This window comes from Pungitius pungitius, chromosome 2 (assembly GCF_949316345.1).
Source record: "Pungitius pungitius chromosome 2, fPunPun2.1, whole genome shotgun sequence".
NCBI lineage: Eukaryota > Metazoa > Chordata > Actinopteri > Perciformes > Gasterosteidae > Pungitius > Pungitius pungitius.
This window is the reverse complement of record NC_084901.1, coordinates 7,863,699-7,878,774: the sequence shown is the minus strand read 5'-3', so window position 1 is coordinate 7,878,774 and position 15,076 is coordinate 7,863,699. Positions and strand designations below refer to the sequence as shown.

General features: G+C 45.4%; 3 protein-coding genes across 5 annotated transcripts; 2 read left to right on the top strand and 1 right to left on the bottom strand.

The window, feature by feature from the left end:
• The first annotated feature begins 3,111 nt into the window (after window positions 1–3,111).
• sapcd1 (suppressor APC domain containing 1) lies at window positions 3,112–7,394 on the top strand. The gene is made up of 4 exons (XM_037461757.2): window positions 3,112–3,373; window positions 4,873–5,043; window positions 5,137–5,277; window positions 5,405–7,394. Exons 1-4 carry the CDS (start codon window positions 3,275–3,277, stop codon window positions 5,483–5,485), a joined length of 492 nt encoding a protein of 163 aa, XP_037317654.2. The 5' UTR covers window positions 3,112–3,274; the 3' UTR covers window positions 5,486–7,394.
• A 2-nt stretch (window positions 7,395–7,396) lies between these two features.
• LOC119210492 (achaete-scute homolog 4-like) lies at window positions 7,397–9,052 on the bottom strand. Of its 2 annotated transcripts, XM_037460555.2 has the most exons (3): window positions 9,003–9,052; window positions 8,148–8,402; window positions 7,397–8,067 (listed from the first exon to the last, which is right to left on the bottom strand). In XM_037460555.2, exons 2-3 carry the CDS (start codon window positions 8,168–8,170, stop codon window positions 7,515–7,517), a joined length of 576 nt encoding a protein of 191 aa, XP_037316452.1. In that variant the 5' UTR covers window positions 8,171–8,402; window positions 9,003–9,052; the 3' UTR covers window positions 7,397–7,514. The 2 variants fall into 2 exon arrangements, with proteins under 2 accessions (XP_037316452.1, XP_037316450.1); XM_037460553.2 differs by having other exon boundaries at window positions 7,397–8,402.
• On the top strand, window positions 9,009–15,074 carry prdm4 (PR domain containing 4). 2 transcript variants are annotated; one of them, XM_037460546.2, is made up of 12 exons: window positions 9,009–9,091; window positions 9,406–9,472; window positions 9,629–9,744; window positions 9,869–10,057; window positions 10,317–11,054; window positions 11,276–11,425; window positions 11,638–11,756; window positions 11,836–11,921; window positions 12,059–12,186; window positions 12,300–12,806; window positions 13,001–13,169; window positions 13,371–15,074. In XM_037460546.2, the coding sequence occupies exons 1-12, from the start codon at window positions 9,037–9,039 to the stop codon at window positions 13,735–13,737; spliced, it is 2,691 nt and encodes an 896-aa protein (XP_037316443.2). In that variant the 5' UTR covers window positions 9,009–9,036; the 3' UTR covers window positions 13,738–15,074. The 2 variants fall into 2 exon arrangements, with proteins under 2 accessions (XP_037316443.2, XP_037316442.2); XM_037460545.2 differs by having other exon boundaries at window positions 9,057–9,178.
• The last annotated feature ends 2 nt before the right edge of the window (window positions 15,075–15,076 follow it).

Below are 15,076 nucleotides of genomic sequence, written 5' to 3'. Positions count from 1 at the left end.
CACAGGTGGGGCTGTGGGGAGGCAGAGGAGGGAGTGAATGAAGGGGTTTGTGCTTTCTGCAGCAGGGTCTGCAGAGGTTCGGGGTGCAGGGAGAGCGAGGTGGCTCACTGGCAGCTGGATATTGTCAGGGGTTCAAGGGAGCTTGCATGTCGGGGTGAACGGGTTTAAGGTGAAATGTGCCCAAGGACACCCTGGTTATGTTTGTTTATGAGAAGGGGGGGGGGGTTATCAGTCCCTCAGGAGCAGGCCTGGGGGGGGGGGGGTCTTGGATTCATGTGATGGCCACTGAGTGTACAGCCTTCCAGCCACTACCTGTACATGTAACGCACTCCTTGTTCTGTTGAGAGAAGCATTGTGTTCTGCGTGGTGTGTTTTTGCGCTGGAGGGGAAGGGGAGGGGGGGGGGGGGTGGTTTAAGAGCAGAGAAAGTTAGGTGTAAGCGGATCCTTTGTTTTCGTCAATGCTTATGTTTTTGAGGGGAACCTGTTTTAAAATACTTTGAGACGAGTTTAACGTCACAACTAGACGGAAAGCAGCAAGACAAAAGAAAAATACGTAAAAATTAGGGGTTTTTTTAGAAAAACTGAGTGAATCCCCCCCCCCCCACACACACAAAATCTATCAGATAATGCTTTCAAATGCAACCCGCTCTCCCCTGCTATTGCAGGCTACATTTCAATGCAACGCAATGCAAGCAATTACGGTAATGGTCCCAATAACCTTGACTCTCTGAAAAACACACTGTATCTGCCATCCATAACTGCAGGATGTTTGAGTCCCGCATCTGTTTCTGCTCCACGCAGCTGAGGTGAAAAGGTGGTGCGCTTCAGCTGATGTGTTTTTTTGCCCTTATCTACATCTGGGGAACATCTGGTTTGCATCTGGCTCTGGTCTTGTAGTATCGCGCTGTGCATGAGCGTGACAATATGTGTTTGTGAGACCACGGCAAAAGAGACGGCTCTGAGGTCATTTGTGCGTTTGAATATGTGTGTGTTTGCGTGTGTGTGCATGACTAGCGGGATTAGAGGATAAATAAATGATTGAGCGAGCAAATGATTGGGCTGAAAGGAGAGAGAAGTACGTGCGTGATTGTTTTACCTGGCCGGCAACCAATACTCTCAACGTTGCGTTTGGGTATTTGCTGGATATAAATTCATCCACATGAGTTCATATAATTCTACTAATATAAATATATACATTCCCAATTGTACATAAACGTTCAATCTACTGATCGTACTTTTCCAGTCTAAATTTCAGATTTAAAATGAAACAAAAATAACAAGATTAAGTTGTTAGTCATTGCTGGGCTTTCTCAGGACGAGCGTGTCAGTGTCGGCCTCTGAGTGCACATGGGGGGGGGGGGGTGGGGGAGGGGGGGGGGGGAAATATCAGTACTGGATCCCTCCCGAGGTATGACATGGAACAATTACATTTGAGCGACCGGCTGGAAGGGAGACAGGGAGTGGCCCGGCTTCCTCGGCTCCGAATGACGTCCCTCCCGCCTGCTTCTTCAGGTCTCACAGCACCGAACGGGGAGCTGCACCTGTTACCTACATCTTTGTTTTGGAAGAGATGTATGTGTGTACAACTCCAGCTCTTTGTTGTGGTTTAAAAAGCTTGAAAGTAGCCGTTAGAGCGAGAGAGCACACACGTATATGTGTGTGTGTGTGTGTGTGTGTGTGTCTGCATGTGCGTGTGTGAGTGAAAGTGTGTATGCGTGTGTGGGAGCCACACAGGAAGCAACTGGGGCCCACTCTCGGCGGCAAAGACTAGAATAGTCTGTATCGGGTGGACAAAGGAGGCCTTAAGGCTTGTCACACAACCTGAAAATATTACAGAAATACAGCTTTTTTAGATGAGGAATACAAAATTACAAAATATAATCTAAAGTCGTTTTACATAAGTGACCTTTTTCAGTTGATCAATTGTTTCAGTCCTTTTGGATTTCATGCTTTAAAAATGTCGTTGACTTAGTTTTGGGGGAAGCCTGATGGCTCTGCATCATTGTTTTGCTGCGCCATCTGGTGTTGTGTAAGAGCTACATCATCACGCTCCGATGAGTGAAGCATCACAAAATGTCACCTACGGATATCAACAGGTGGTGTGCACTGGTGGCTCCATCTGGTGGCGATGGAGCATCACTGCAGCTTCAAAGTGGCAAAGACTGTTTGTGACATTATTAGCCGGTATTCTATAAAGAATGTAAAGGGCTTATTCCTTAAATCAACTGATAGATAAATCAGTTAATCTGACTTTACAATGTGACTTGATATTCTTAGAACTTTAATTCGTTAATGTATTAGTTTGTAATGCCAAATTCATTTTAACAAATTGTAATGTTAAACCCTAGGCCTCTCGTATAGATTAAACTGTATTTTTGGGACTGAATCTTTATATTCTTCCTGATAAACCTCTGTCCGCTAGAAGTCTGTCCAACGGTGGTACTAAAGGATTAATGTGATTGGTCCAACAGCCCATTTGGCCTGAGGCAGTAATAGGAAAATAAAAATGCATGTGCCACTGCGCTGGCATCGACCCGGCGAGCACTGGTACTAATGTTAGCTCCAATGCAACGTGGCTAAAATCCATAAGCGCTCCACCCGTCCGCCCTGCGCCCTCCGCCCTGCGCCCTCAGACCTGTACTTGACAGCGCTAATTGTTTGTCTCAGGTTCCCGGGTTTTGTCACATTCCAGGGAACATGTCGGGACAGACTCACCTGCCACTGAGAACAAAAAGCCCCACACACGCTCTCCTTTTCTTCACACGTCTGGAGGAATTGAATGTTTCCACTGTAGTCACAGGATGGCACCATCCCCTGTGAGTTGAGCACACGCTGCTTGTGTAACTGAGGCTGGTTTTCAGGCCCGATCTCCCACCTGTACCCTCCTCCCAAACCTCCCACCCGCTGCTCAGCTTTCATATTTCCTGGCCCATGTGCTTTTATTTGATACCGCGCTGCCAGTTTCACTGACTTTCCGCCCCATCACTCACTCAGTGACACTTTACGTCGATTAACCGGTCATGGCAGTGACATGTGGAATTTTTCATTACCTCGCCCCAGGGGGAACCGTGCTGCCTGTGCGTGTGTATCGCGCTGTTTTTCTTTCCCACCCCTGCCTGTCTCTCGCTGTCTCGCTCTGTCTCTCCCTCGCACTCTATCGTTCTCTCTCCGTTGTGTAACTGTGAGTCGGGCCAGGGGCGAGCTGTGTTTTGTTGTTATTTGGCCAGATGCGTGGGGCAGTAGTAGTAGCTGTCAGTGACCGATCTCCTCTCCATGGCCTGTCGTTCCCCCGGCTCTGGCTCCTACACTGTGGTTATCATCCCACTCAGGACCGGCCTCTACAGCCTGGATGCACTTCGCTTCTACCTATGGGTGAGGAGGGAACTTTGTGGTTGTGTGTGTGTGTGTTTTTAGGGGGTTAGTGGGAGTGTTGCATGTGATGGATTTCTAATCAGCTGAATCTGTCTTGGTTGTGTGTGAGTGTGAGGAGGATTCTTCTGAGTGAGTGATCCTTATGAGCTCACGCTACTCACTTGTGTTTTAAGCTCAATCTTTTCTTTGCAGTTGAGTGTAGTAATAAACGTAGAGGCTGTGTAGGTTCAAACACTAAGTATACGGTTTCTGTTGAAAAGAGCATGTGTGTTTCATTACTTAAAGTCGCGCATTTACTGCTTCTCCCGACTGCTTAGGTTAAATTTGGCCCGGTGCATTCACATGACCTCGTCCACTCCTCTGTAGTGTGAGACAAAAGATGTAAATGAGTTGAACGAGTCATTTAGTAAAAGATAATGTACCAATATTCCATTCAATTCAAACAAAATAAAAAATATTAATAAACAGGGTTCTTTACATTTTGGCTCAATAAAATGTACAATTTAGGGTTTGGGAATTTTGGAAAATTCGATTTGTCCCCAAATGAAGTGGCCACTGGTTTATTTAGACAAATACTTCTAGGATAGACTTATGTAAATTGACAGCATATATATATATATATATATACTATTATGTATTCTTTCTTTTTGTTGTTCATAAATCAATTAATTTGGCTATAAAATTGCTGTCAACATGAACTGTATTATTCGTACAAACATATTAGAAATGTGCTTCTTTATCCTGAATATTTAAGTTACAGGATATTTGTTCGCTTTGCTCCATGAACTGAAAGGTTTTGAAGGTTGCATGGCTGCACCCATCCCAGTGACACATTCATGTCAGGTCTGCCCCTCACAGCTTCCTGTTAAAGGCTCAATATACCCATGTTTTCCATTAACTATTATTATCTATTATGATACGAGGAGTTGTCATGTAGCAAACAGTCATAGAGTATTATTAGAGATTACTATGGGAGACACACAGCTGTAAGAAAGCCTCTTAAATAAAACAGGACCATCTTAAAACCCAGCCGAACTCAGAGTCGATCGATGTGACCGTCACGTCCCGTCTTCATCCAGCAGCTGATCAGCCACTAATATGCGTGTTACTTTCCCAGCTTGTTGTAGCAGTGTTAGGGTCAGTGCGAGCCCGTTTAAAGTGCATGTAATGCAACTGAGGCCGGACAATGGGACTAAAGGCCTCCCGCTGCGCTGTAGATTGGCTCTGCTGATGGAAACAAAGCCTTGGGGGCCTCTGGAAGACAACAGGCGGCGCTATGCTGATCGTGCTGCTTCGGTTCAGCTGGCCGGGGATTTAAATGCTCAAGCGTGTTAGTATGAGCCCAGGTGCCATCAAAATACACATGCAAACACATGCATCGTAACTGGCTGTATCGTTTGTTGGACGAGCCGATCGTGGAAATGGGACAGGAGGGAGTGGACAGGTCACCCTACGAGATAAAATTCACACAAACCTGAGCTTGTCTCTCCCCACCTCAGGTTAAGCGTCAGAAGGATCTCGAGAAGGAGAAGGACGCTCTGTGCTGTGGCCTGGAGATTCTGGAGAAGGCCCGTCTCTGGTACCTCCAGCGGCTGGAGGAGAACAGAGCCATGCAGGACAGGGTGGAGGCCAGAACTGGGTTCAGCTCTGGCCAGGGAGGTGCAGCAGAGGTACGAGGCGGGGTTGGGTTTTGGGGCCTCGCAGACTCGTCTGAACGGTCACTTACGGTGTCCCTTAACGCCGGCCCGCCTGCATCTCTTCAGGCCCGGTCTTGCCTCCTCAGGTCTCGGATCCAGCGGGTGAATGGCTCTCTGGGTTCCGTGATGTGTGAGCCGAACCTCACACATCTGCAGGACGCGGTGGCTGTCAGCGAACTTCAGTGGCGCAACATACTGCTGACTCAGGTAGTAGTTCATCATTTTAAGCTCTCATTTATTTTGACACTTTTTTGGGGTGATTTTCCCTTACATACCGGGGATGCTTTTTTTTAATGTCTCTTGGTTGATTAGCCCTATTTTCTTCCCTTGATAGGAGGTGAGCGACAAGAATCGTCAGATATCCATGTTAGAATCTGAAAACGATGCACTGGTGGAAAAGCTTGATGAGCTGTAGGCCCACTGGTTGCCAGCACACATGTTTATACGTACCAGAGGACTTTAGCTATAATGCCAACTTTCATTTAATTTCATGTCAAACAGTTGGTAATGCTTGTAAATATGTATTTAATTAATACATTACGCTGAAGGATGCATCATTTGCCTCTGTGGACTTGTCTTTTTTAAATGATTAGAAAATATTTTTATTTAGACGTAAATGCTGCTTTGTATCAATGGAGAATCAAGTTACATTTTCACAATTTGATTTTGTAACCACTGCTTTCCCCATTTTTTCCCATTCCAGTATTTCAAAATGAGATAATTTCATAATTGTTAATCAACATTCCATACACTAAATTACATTATATTGTGTCGCAAAATTGAACCTATTTCTTTAAAAGAAAATATCCACTTGTACAGTGAAATATAATTGCCAGCTTAAGCTGCAGTGTGCAGGGCACAAGCCTGCATCATTGTGTGTCCTGCTGTTCCGTTTCCGTCTCTGAATGTGGGCTCTCTGTCTCGACACGTTGCAGCAAACTTTCCTGGTGGTCCACTGATCTCACGCCAACTGATAAACCTTATCTGTCTAAGTCATTGTGCATGTCTGCAGCTATTTTTCTCTCCTGCACTGCACAAATCCGCAGCCTGAAACATGCAAGACACAAATGGCAGGCTTAATATAGAAATCTAATCCGTCTGACTGGCAGTTAGTCTCCTCATGGTTACTCCAAGGTCCATGGTGACGTTTTTTCCTGTCTGTTTGGAGGAGATGTTGTTGGTCTGAGCTCTTGTGCCCGGCAAAAAGCTTCTATAGATTAAAGACTGCAAACTGTAAAGGCACATTTTGGGGCAAAGGTTTTGACAGATTCATAAAATTGATCAAACACTGCTTTAAAACACTTATATATCATGCATGAATCGCAATGCCTGCAATAAAAACTGGAAGCTGATTAGAATCAGCCTTTGTGCTTCAGGGGCAAAAGCATCCATTAAGGCAAAGGCTTTCATTTAAGTAGCTTCGTGGTCTCTGTCCTCAGAGTGGCACTGAACCATCAAGCCCAGGGTACCAGCACTTGGCTATTTATTGGGTTCTATTCACATATTGCTCAGACAAAGATTTTTGTTGTGTCCCGCCTCTGTGGCTTTCAATGCCTTTCTTCCAAAACGGCAAAGTACACTTAAGCTGCACCGTACTGGCCTCTCAAGACCTCTTTTACTTGGAATGGTGTCCCCCTCCCCCCCATACCCCCCCCCCCCCCCCCAAAAAAACAAATTGTGGTTTGGTTATTTATGAAAATCTTAAATTGTGAGATGTTTCCGTGCAGGTCAGCGGAGGTAGGAAGTATAAACACACAAATCTCCCCGATAAGTGCATTCCTTAAGCTATTAGGGGAGATAACTTCCTGAGAACCCGGAGATCTACAGCAGGTGGTCTTTGAAGCCAGCTAAGCCTTCTGTGTTTGGAGGTGTCATTTGTGTCCCTTATGGGCTATTTAGGTCTGCCTTTTCATTTCAATGTTCTCTTGGGCAAAACTGTCTTCTCCTGCATGCAATGTTTTTACTGTAATCAAAAATAATATCTTATATATAATTTCAGTCTGCTTTTCCCAGTGGGCCACCGCTGCTGCATGGCCCTATGCTGGACCTTTGGGAATTAGTCATCATACTAAAATAATTCTTGTTAATTTAACAAAAGATATATATCATAAAAGTATTTGTACATGGCCCTACACAATATTAATATTGTTATACAATGTGGTATTCTGCACTTGTCCACTGTCATAATAAATAGCGAACATATATACTGTCTATTACTTTCAGTTTAAATCTTGTTAACTTACAACCTACAATTTTGATTGCGGAACTTTGACTTAAATCCATCTTAACGTACTGCTTGCTCCCATGGTAGCTCCTACATATAAACAAACCACATTATGCAGCACAGAATTACGAAATCAAACAGAAGAAATTGTGTCAATTAACCATGTTTTACTTTCTTTACAACTGAATTCATGCACAAAATATTACAGACAGCAAGAGCGTTATAGCGAGTAAACTATTTCCCCACTGTCGTCGAGGGCAGTTTTGGATTCTCCATCTCCGCTCTCTGTCCTCTGTGGAAGCGGCGCACTGTTACGCGCGTTTCCAAGCGGCGTCTCCATCCCGGACGCGTTTAAGTCCAGCAGGCTCTGCAGGTGTTTGATATAATCGATGGCCGCACGCAGCGTCTCCGCTTTGCTGAGCCGCTTGTCTTCCAACTCCCGCGGGAGACGCTCTCTGAGCCGCGCGTAACCTTCGTTTACGCAGCGCACTCGATGGCGCTCCCGTTCGTTCCTTTTCCGGATGAATGCAGGCTCAAAGGAGTAATCACACACATCGAACGGGATGTGGAAGGGGAAATATGACAATCGTCTGTAGGGTGAGCCCTGGCCGTGCACAGGATCGAGGTACGCAGCGTCTATGTGGATGGGCAGTCCAAGTCGAAGCGCATCCTTGTAGCGTGCTCCGCCGTTGTCCATGGAGAAGCCGTGGAGAGCAGGTGGAGGGACATATGGCATATGCTCCTTTAATACCTCGTTGTGGTAAGACATTTCACTGAGAATAAAAAGCGAAACATGCATAGATTAAACAACTGTGAAATGTATGTAATGCATTGTACCATAGATGCAACTCACCCCGTCAGTCTCCTCACAGTCATCTCGACTCGTCAGCTAGTTTCCTTTTCGATCCCGCCACTATAAACACGAGTCGTGATTGTGATCGTTTACAAGTGGAAGCTTCTTAATCGAGATTTAGTCAGTTTGTGTGAACACTTCTGTGGGTGCAGGTATGATGGGTGTGATCCGGGGCGGAGATGCATCCGTGACTTTCTCATCAAGATAAAACTGTTGACATAACGGGTTCTTCCGTCTGTTGACACCGTGGAGCAACTATTATCATGAAGGTAGAAGACAATGCGGGCTTGAAAGAAAATATAATACAATTTTAAAATAAAAATTAAATATGTATTAAACAGCCTATATCACTGTACAAATAATGCAATGTTATTCCCAGCTCACTTTCCATGCTGCAGCATGTAATTATACGATTTGAAAGATTAATGGGATGCAGAGAAGAATGAACAGAAATCACATATGGAAATTAAGTTGGAGTTCGAGCTCACAGGCATTTGTATCCCATTGTTTTGCACTTCACATTTTGGGATTTTGGGTATTTAAAAAAATTATGAATATTGTATACTTACAGATTACATTATTTCAGCAGAATGCTATCGCAATTATGTTTCCATTTACTGAAGAAATGACTCCGTATTCTATGATATCTTATCTTATCTTAATGCATATGTTGTAATGTAATTTCATTCAATAGCCACAGTCAGACAATAAATACCTCCGTAAAATATGCAGATAGTCTCTTAAAACCGCTCAGGCCAACACTATTTAAAGTAGTTTTATTTTTATTTCGGCCATATACTACTTGTTATTACTACTTTTCTGTAAAGCTGCAGAGTGTAGGACATAAGAACTGACCTGCAATCAGCCAACTGCAGCCTTTGTACGGCGCATGCGCACATGGAGCAGTAAACCATCATGGCCCCGTTCAGGGAGGTGTTGTGCTGGTATGTTGTTGTTTTCAAGGCATCTTGCTTCGTATACAGCCTCAATCTTTTTCTTTAGTAATGAAGCGTCGCGCTCGGTCTTCACAGGTATTTCCTTACGGTTATCAAAGCGAAATACATATTAATGTTCTGCCTTGACGATGTATTTAGTTGCAAGGTAGCCAGGCTAACGTTAACATTAGCAGTGGCTGATATTTCGCTCACTGTCAAGAGTTGCAAACAGATCGTTTTGAATCGAAAGCTGTTTCTAATAATTTCAATTGGCCTGTAGTTTTAAGCGGAGTTCTTTTCACAGCTGGTGTTGTATTTTACAGGGAGGGACCTATTAGAGCACCATTGTACAGCACAACCTTACGGACGTGCAGCGGTTGTTGAATTCAGGTAACGTGAACGTACCGCAGCTGACGCCGCACACACCTCTTTGTGTTTGTATGAGTGTGCATGCATACCAATCACAACGCAACGAACAAAAAAAAGCGTATTATTTATGTGTTATCTGGCTCGCTGTCTCGTGGCTCTGCGTCGGGTTAACTCCAGGATGAACGACATGAACCTGAGTGCTGTAGGCATGGACCAGCTCAGCGTGCCCTCGGTGAGCTCCAACCACCTGGGCCTGCCCACCTCGCCGACACACAACCCCATTCCCACTCCAGGTATGGAAGACTCCAACCAGCACGGCCCAGTGCAGTAGACCTAACGCACTACGTATTTCGGCATAACCTGTCCAGCTCTATGTGGTCTTTGTTTATTTTCTCTCGCTCTTCGTCATTGGTTCAGGCATGTCAGTGGCCATCCCCAGCCTGGGGCCCTCCCTGGGCTCCCTTCCCTCGGCCCTCTCGCTGATGCTCCCCATGGGTCCGCTGAGTGACAGAGGGGTCATGTGCGGCCTGCCAGAGAGGAACTACTCTTTGCCGCCGCCCCCGTACCCCCACCTGGAGAGCAGCTACTTCCGACACATTTTGCCAGGTGGGTCCTCTCTTTGTGTGAGGTATACCACTCATCTGCCTATGTTGAAATTCTCAAAACATTCAGTCAGATTCTTGGGGTGAGGATGATTGTTTTAATGAGCCTAATCCCCGATGGTCTAATTTTAAGGTTAGCTATCCTTTGGCTGCTATATAATATATTTAAGTTATTTAAGTCATCATGCCATGCTGCTTAGTGCAATCAGTTTGGGATTTTCGTTTCACCGCTGATCTTGTTCCCCCCCTCTTCCCTGCTGTAGGTATCCTGTCCTATCTGGCAGACCGTCCACCACCTCAATACATCCATCCCAGTAGCCTTAACATGGATGGGACCCTGTCGGTGGCCAGCAACAATCACTCCGGTCTTGATCCCTACAGTGGCCCCGGAGGCTCACTGGAGCAGGTCCTGGTGCCCATGGACCCCAGACAGGTGAGCGGCCAAGGAGACCTCCGGCAGACTGGTGCTCACGAGCTGGACTCTACGGGATTGGCCATGGAGTCGCGTGTAAGCAGCCCCATGTCCCCTGACCGAATGGGAGAGGAACTGGCCACAATGGACCCCCAACAGCAGCTCGGAGGGGGAAGGCAGCCTCAGCCCCATGAGGGATTGACAGGGGTGGACTCAACTGGTGGGGTGATGCCCCTCCATGGACCCACTGTTCTGGAACTACCGGCGGTGATGGAGCAGGATCATATGGGGGGTCGAGTGGGTAACACCGGGGGAGGAGGAGCAGGAGGACTCGGGGAGCAGCTCCACTCAAATGGGGAGCTGAACGTCGTCAGCGTGGTGCTCGCCGGCTCCATGGCCAGCCAGGGCCAACTGGAGCCAGTGTCTCTCCATGGGCACTCTGTGATGGGCCTGGAGGCAGTGAATGCGTCCCCCATCACAGCAGAGGTGTCGCTGGGACCAGAAAACAACCTGGTGCTGGTCAACTCCACCCTGCAGCTAGAGGATTCTACCTCCAACAAGGAGAACATGGTCATCGCCTACACCATCTGTGAGTGTGTGGTTTTAGTTTCTTCAAAGCTATGGAAGCTAGGAAGGTGCAAATAATGGAAAACATTATTATTCCATCAAAATATACCACTTAAATAAAAATTGTAAATTGTAAAAATCAAGGACATAGAATTAAAGGGAAACTACACCATGTACATTAATGGCAGAAATGGACTTTGTAGTATGATGAAGCAACCTTTTTGAGCTTTCATTGTGTTCCAGGGTGCACATTGTGTGAGCAATCGTATACCTCAGACTGCCCAGAGCATGGCCCAGTCACCTTCATTCCAGACACACCTATCCAAAGCCGGGCTCGCCTCTCACTGCCGCGTCAACTGTGCCTGCGCATCTCAGTAGCTGACGAACCACTTGGTAAGAGGATAAACCCCCTCCGGATTCCTGGATGGACTTTTTAAAACCTTCCTTTTTATGTACAAGAGTCATTGTGCAAAGTTTTGTACCCACATGTTCAAGCTCAAAGTAGAAGCACTACTTGTTTCGAAGAAGAAAAATGGTAATAAAACATATTACAGACAGTAAATTATGTCAGTAATCAAATGTGCCCGTGGCCCGCACGCCGCCAGGAGTTTTTGCGCGGGATGTCATTCCTTCAAGGACCTGCTTTGGACCAATGGTGGGACAGCACTGTAGCAACGTGGACCTCTCAGATTGGCCAGAAAAGGACACGCCACAAATATGGAAGGTCAGTTCTGTGATTATGGTTGGACCATTGGTTGTCTGGGTCAGTCCATTACCACTATAACAGATATATCTATTCTTAGATGTACCACAACAATGTACTGGAATTCTACATTGTGACAACGGATGAGAATGAGTGCAACTGGATGATGTTTGTCCGCAAAGCCAGGTATGACACTGGGCTGGAGTAGGATGAGGATGTGCACGTTGTCTCCTCCCAAATTGAGTTCAGCATTATCACTTATACCATATTATTCCAGCTTAAAGCTAATAAAGACTCCTGTTTGTTTGCGTGTGTGTGTTTAGAACCCGCGAGGAACCGAACCTGGTGGCGTACCCTGCCAACGGTAAACTGTTCTTTTGTACAACCACAGAGATCCACCCGGACCAGCAGCTGCTCTTTTACTACAGCAGAGACTACTGCAGGCTTATGGGTGAGATGACAGATGATTAGACATGGATCATCTTCATTTTAAAGAAGCCACTGATCCACTCTTTCTACATTGATTTGGTGTTGAACATTTCACCCTCTTTTATGTCTTCACAGGGGTTCCGCAGGTCCCCGAGGGCCAGATCTGCCATTGCGGCAAAGAGTGCTCCTCTTTCTCTGAGCTCAAGTCTCATCTTGAAAGCCATAATAGTAACCACAGCCATAACCAACATCCACACGGCCACAGTCCATCGCAGCAGGAGCACTCTCAGCAACAGCAGCACACTCACCAGGAAGAGAAGCTGACTACTGGGCCCTCGAGCTCCTCCTCTTCGCCATGGCCCTGCCACACTCCTGCTGCAGGACAAACAAACAGTGACAACAACAGCGGCAGGGCCAGCAGTAATAGAAACGCTAATAACGGTACCTCCAGACCAAAAGGTCAGGGTCATGTAAGGGAGAAGAAATTCAAATGTAGCATGTGTTCCCGCGCTTTCCTCACATCCACAAAGCTCAACGTGCACTTCATGGGGCACGTGGGGATGAAACCTCACAAGTGTGAATACTGCAGTAAGGCCTTTAGTGATCCCAGCAACCTCAGGATGCACCTCAAGATCCACACAGGTGTGTACATGGATAAGTGGAATCATTGTATGATGTTTAGCCATATCTGTCTATGAAAATGACCTAATTGACAGCAGCCTTTAATACTTTTGAGTAGATCGATTTCAGATGTAGTGAAAACGAGTAATCCCCTAAATGTGAAATGTTTGCTTTTAAGCTTTTGCAACCTTTGAAACGTGTTTTCCCTCCAACAGGTCAGAAGAACTACAGATGCACGGTTTGCGAGAAGTTGTTTACCCAGAAGTCCCATGTGGCATCGCATATGCTCATCCACACCGGTGCAGAGAAGCTCAAGTGTGACCTCTGTGACCGAGCATTCATCAGGAAACATGACCTGACACAACATATGTTCTCTCACACACAGTATGTAACTTATTTATTGCATTCTAAATAAAGCTGTAGAACCAAACTGCTATTTTATGAGTTGCCAGGCCCAAAGATTGTGGTCTGTTTGCTGTGAGTGTAGTATTTGTTTGTCTGTCTTTCTGTATGCAAAATAGATCTTGAAAGCATTGAGATTTCCAAAGAAATAACTGTTGATGCGGTGTCCCTTTCCCACCACAGTGAGCGCCGCATACAGTGCCCAAAGTGCAACAAACACTTCCTCAAGACCAACCAACTGAAGAAGCACATGAACTCTCACGAGGGCCGAAGAGACTTTATCTGTGAGAAATGCCACAAAGCTTTCCTTACCAAATATCACCTCACCCGTCACCTCAAGATATGCAAAGGGCCCAAGGCGGAAAGAGCGTCTCGCAAGGAGCAGGAAATAGATGATGATGATGATGAAGAGGAGGAAGAGGAGGAGGAGGAGGAAGATGATGATGATGATGGTAGGGGAAGAGGTGGGCAGACACTTGTAGCCAATGAAGACTGTGGTTTAGATGTTGGAGGGTATAACTCTGAAAAGTCCCTCTCACCTCCTCATTGACAACACTGCCTTTTTGAGATGTGTCTAGAATATTTATAATGTTTATTTATACGCTATACTACAGAAATAATTTGTATTTAGTTTTTGCCAATTATCAGTTACTTTGTCAAATTTCCTCTGCAACTTCTAACATTTCTTCCATTCCATTATCTTGTCACGTCGATATCATTCTTTTGGTCGCTCGGCTACCCAAGGCTGTCTATCTGTGGGGGCAGACAGGGCCGGTAAATGGAAAGTTTGGCCTTCCACCTCGACTCCCTCTCGCAACTGTCCAGTGCAACATGCTTATCGCTGGCGATTCCGCATCAAACTGCCTCTCTATCTCACGCTCCGTGACTTGCCCCTCCAGCCCCCTCACCAGAAGTTAAATTTCAGAGCCAGTGCTAGGCGTGGAGCTTAGCCCAAACATAGGTTGTTGATACCGTTGCACTTCCACCGAGGTCATGTTCCAGTTCTTTAGAGCCAGTCTGCGATGCCAGGGGTCGGCATGCCTTGATCTCCGCCCTTTGCCTGACGCCCTGGATCGTAATGCACCCAACCCCAATGTCTATCTGGACGATTCGCATAGGTCAAGGAATATCTCATACTCCGGCCCTTCCTGTGGAATCACTTTGCCTTTGGAAACCCTGTTGGGAGTTATTGCCCCCGACAACACAGCTCACAGGTCCCTGGAAAACACAAACGACTCCACCACGTTATGTTGGTGTCTCATTGGATTACGTAGTCAATACTTTTTAATAGACACATTTTACACCATATGAATTTTTCAGTCAATACATGTTTAGTTTTTCCCAAGCATATTGATGCAGGTTAAATTATATTTGTCCTATTTTACAAGTATTTTGACAAAACACTCTTCATCTAACTCAGGCCTGTGTAATATTGGTTGATGGAATTCATGAAGCGTGAATTTCAATTCTTGTTCTTTGTTTTACTAATAACATGGGATGAATGGTTAATATGAATTTGTAGTTACACAACATGTCTTATCTATGTGTATATATATATAAATAGTACTCGCATAATCGTCTGGATATGCAATTACTAAATCGCCGTGGCCATTTTTTATTTATTAAACCTAGGATTTCTAATTCCTTTTAAAAAATAATTCTGTGTGAAAGGAATTGAGCCTCTTTAAAGCCGCAAACCTTGGCATTGTCATGTAATTTCTCATTGTGTGAATGTTGACTTAATGTTATACTTATTTATTTTTTAGCCCTATCATAAATGTATGCATTTTGGTGAATTCAAATGTACAGTTGTTTCATGCTGAGTGATTTATATGGTAGTGTTGTGTACATGACTTTCTACATAAATGACTACATAATTTGCCTCTATA

Excerpts from the sequence above, each read along its gene's own strand:
- sapcd1 (XM_037461757.2), top strand. The coding sequence starts at position 3,275 with ATGGCCTGTCGTTCCCCCGGCTCTGGCTCCTACACTGTGGTTATCATC. Across the intron at positions 5,044-5,136 it reads GCCAGGGAGGTGCAGCAGAG|GCCCGGTCTTGCCTCCTCAG; the intron begins GTACGAGGCGGG and ends GCATCTCTTCAG. Across the intron at positions 5,278-5,404 it reads GCAACATACTGCTGACTCAG|GAGGTGAGCGACAAGAATCG; the intron begins GTAGTAGTTCAT and ends TTCCCTTGATAG.
- LOC119210492 (XM_037460553.2), bottom strand. The coding sequence starts at position 8,093 with ATGCATGTTTCGCTTTTTATTCTCAGTGAAATGTCTTACCACAACGAG.
- prdm4 (XM_037460545.2), top strand. The coding sequence starts at position 9,094 with ATGTTGTTGTTTTCAAGGCATCTTGCTTCGTATACAGCCTCAATCTTT. Across the intron at positions 9,179-9,405 it reads GTCGCGCTCGGTCTTCACAG|GGAGGGACCTATTAGAGCAC; the intron begins GTATTTCCTTAC and ends TGTATTTTACAG. Across the intron at positions 12,807-13,000 it reads GCACCTCAAGATCCACACAG|GTCAGAAGAACTACAGATGC; the intron begins GTGTGTACATGG and ends TCCCTCCAACAG.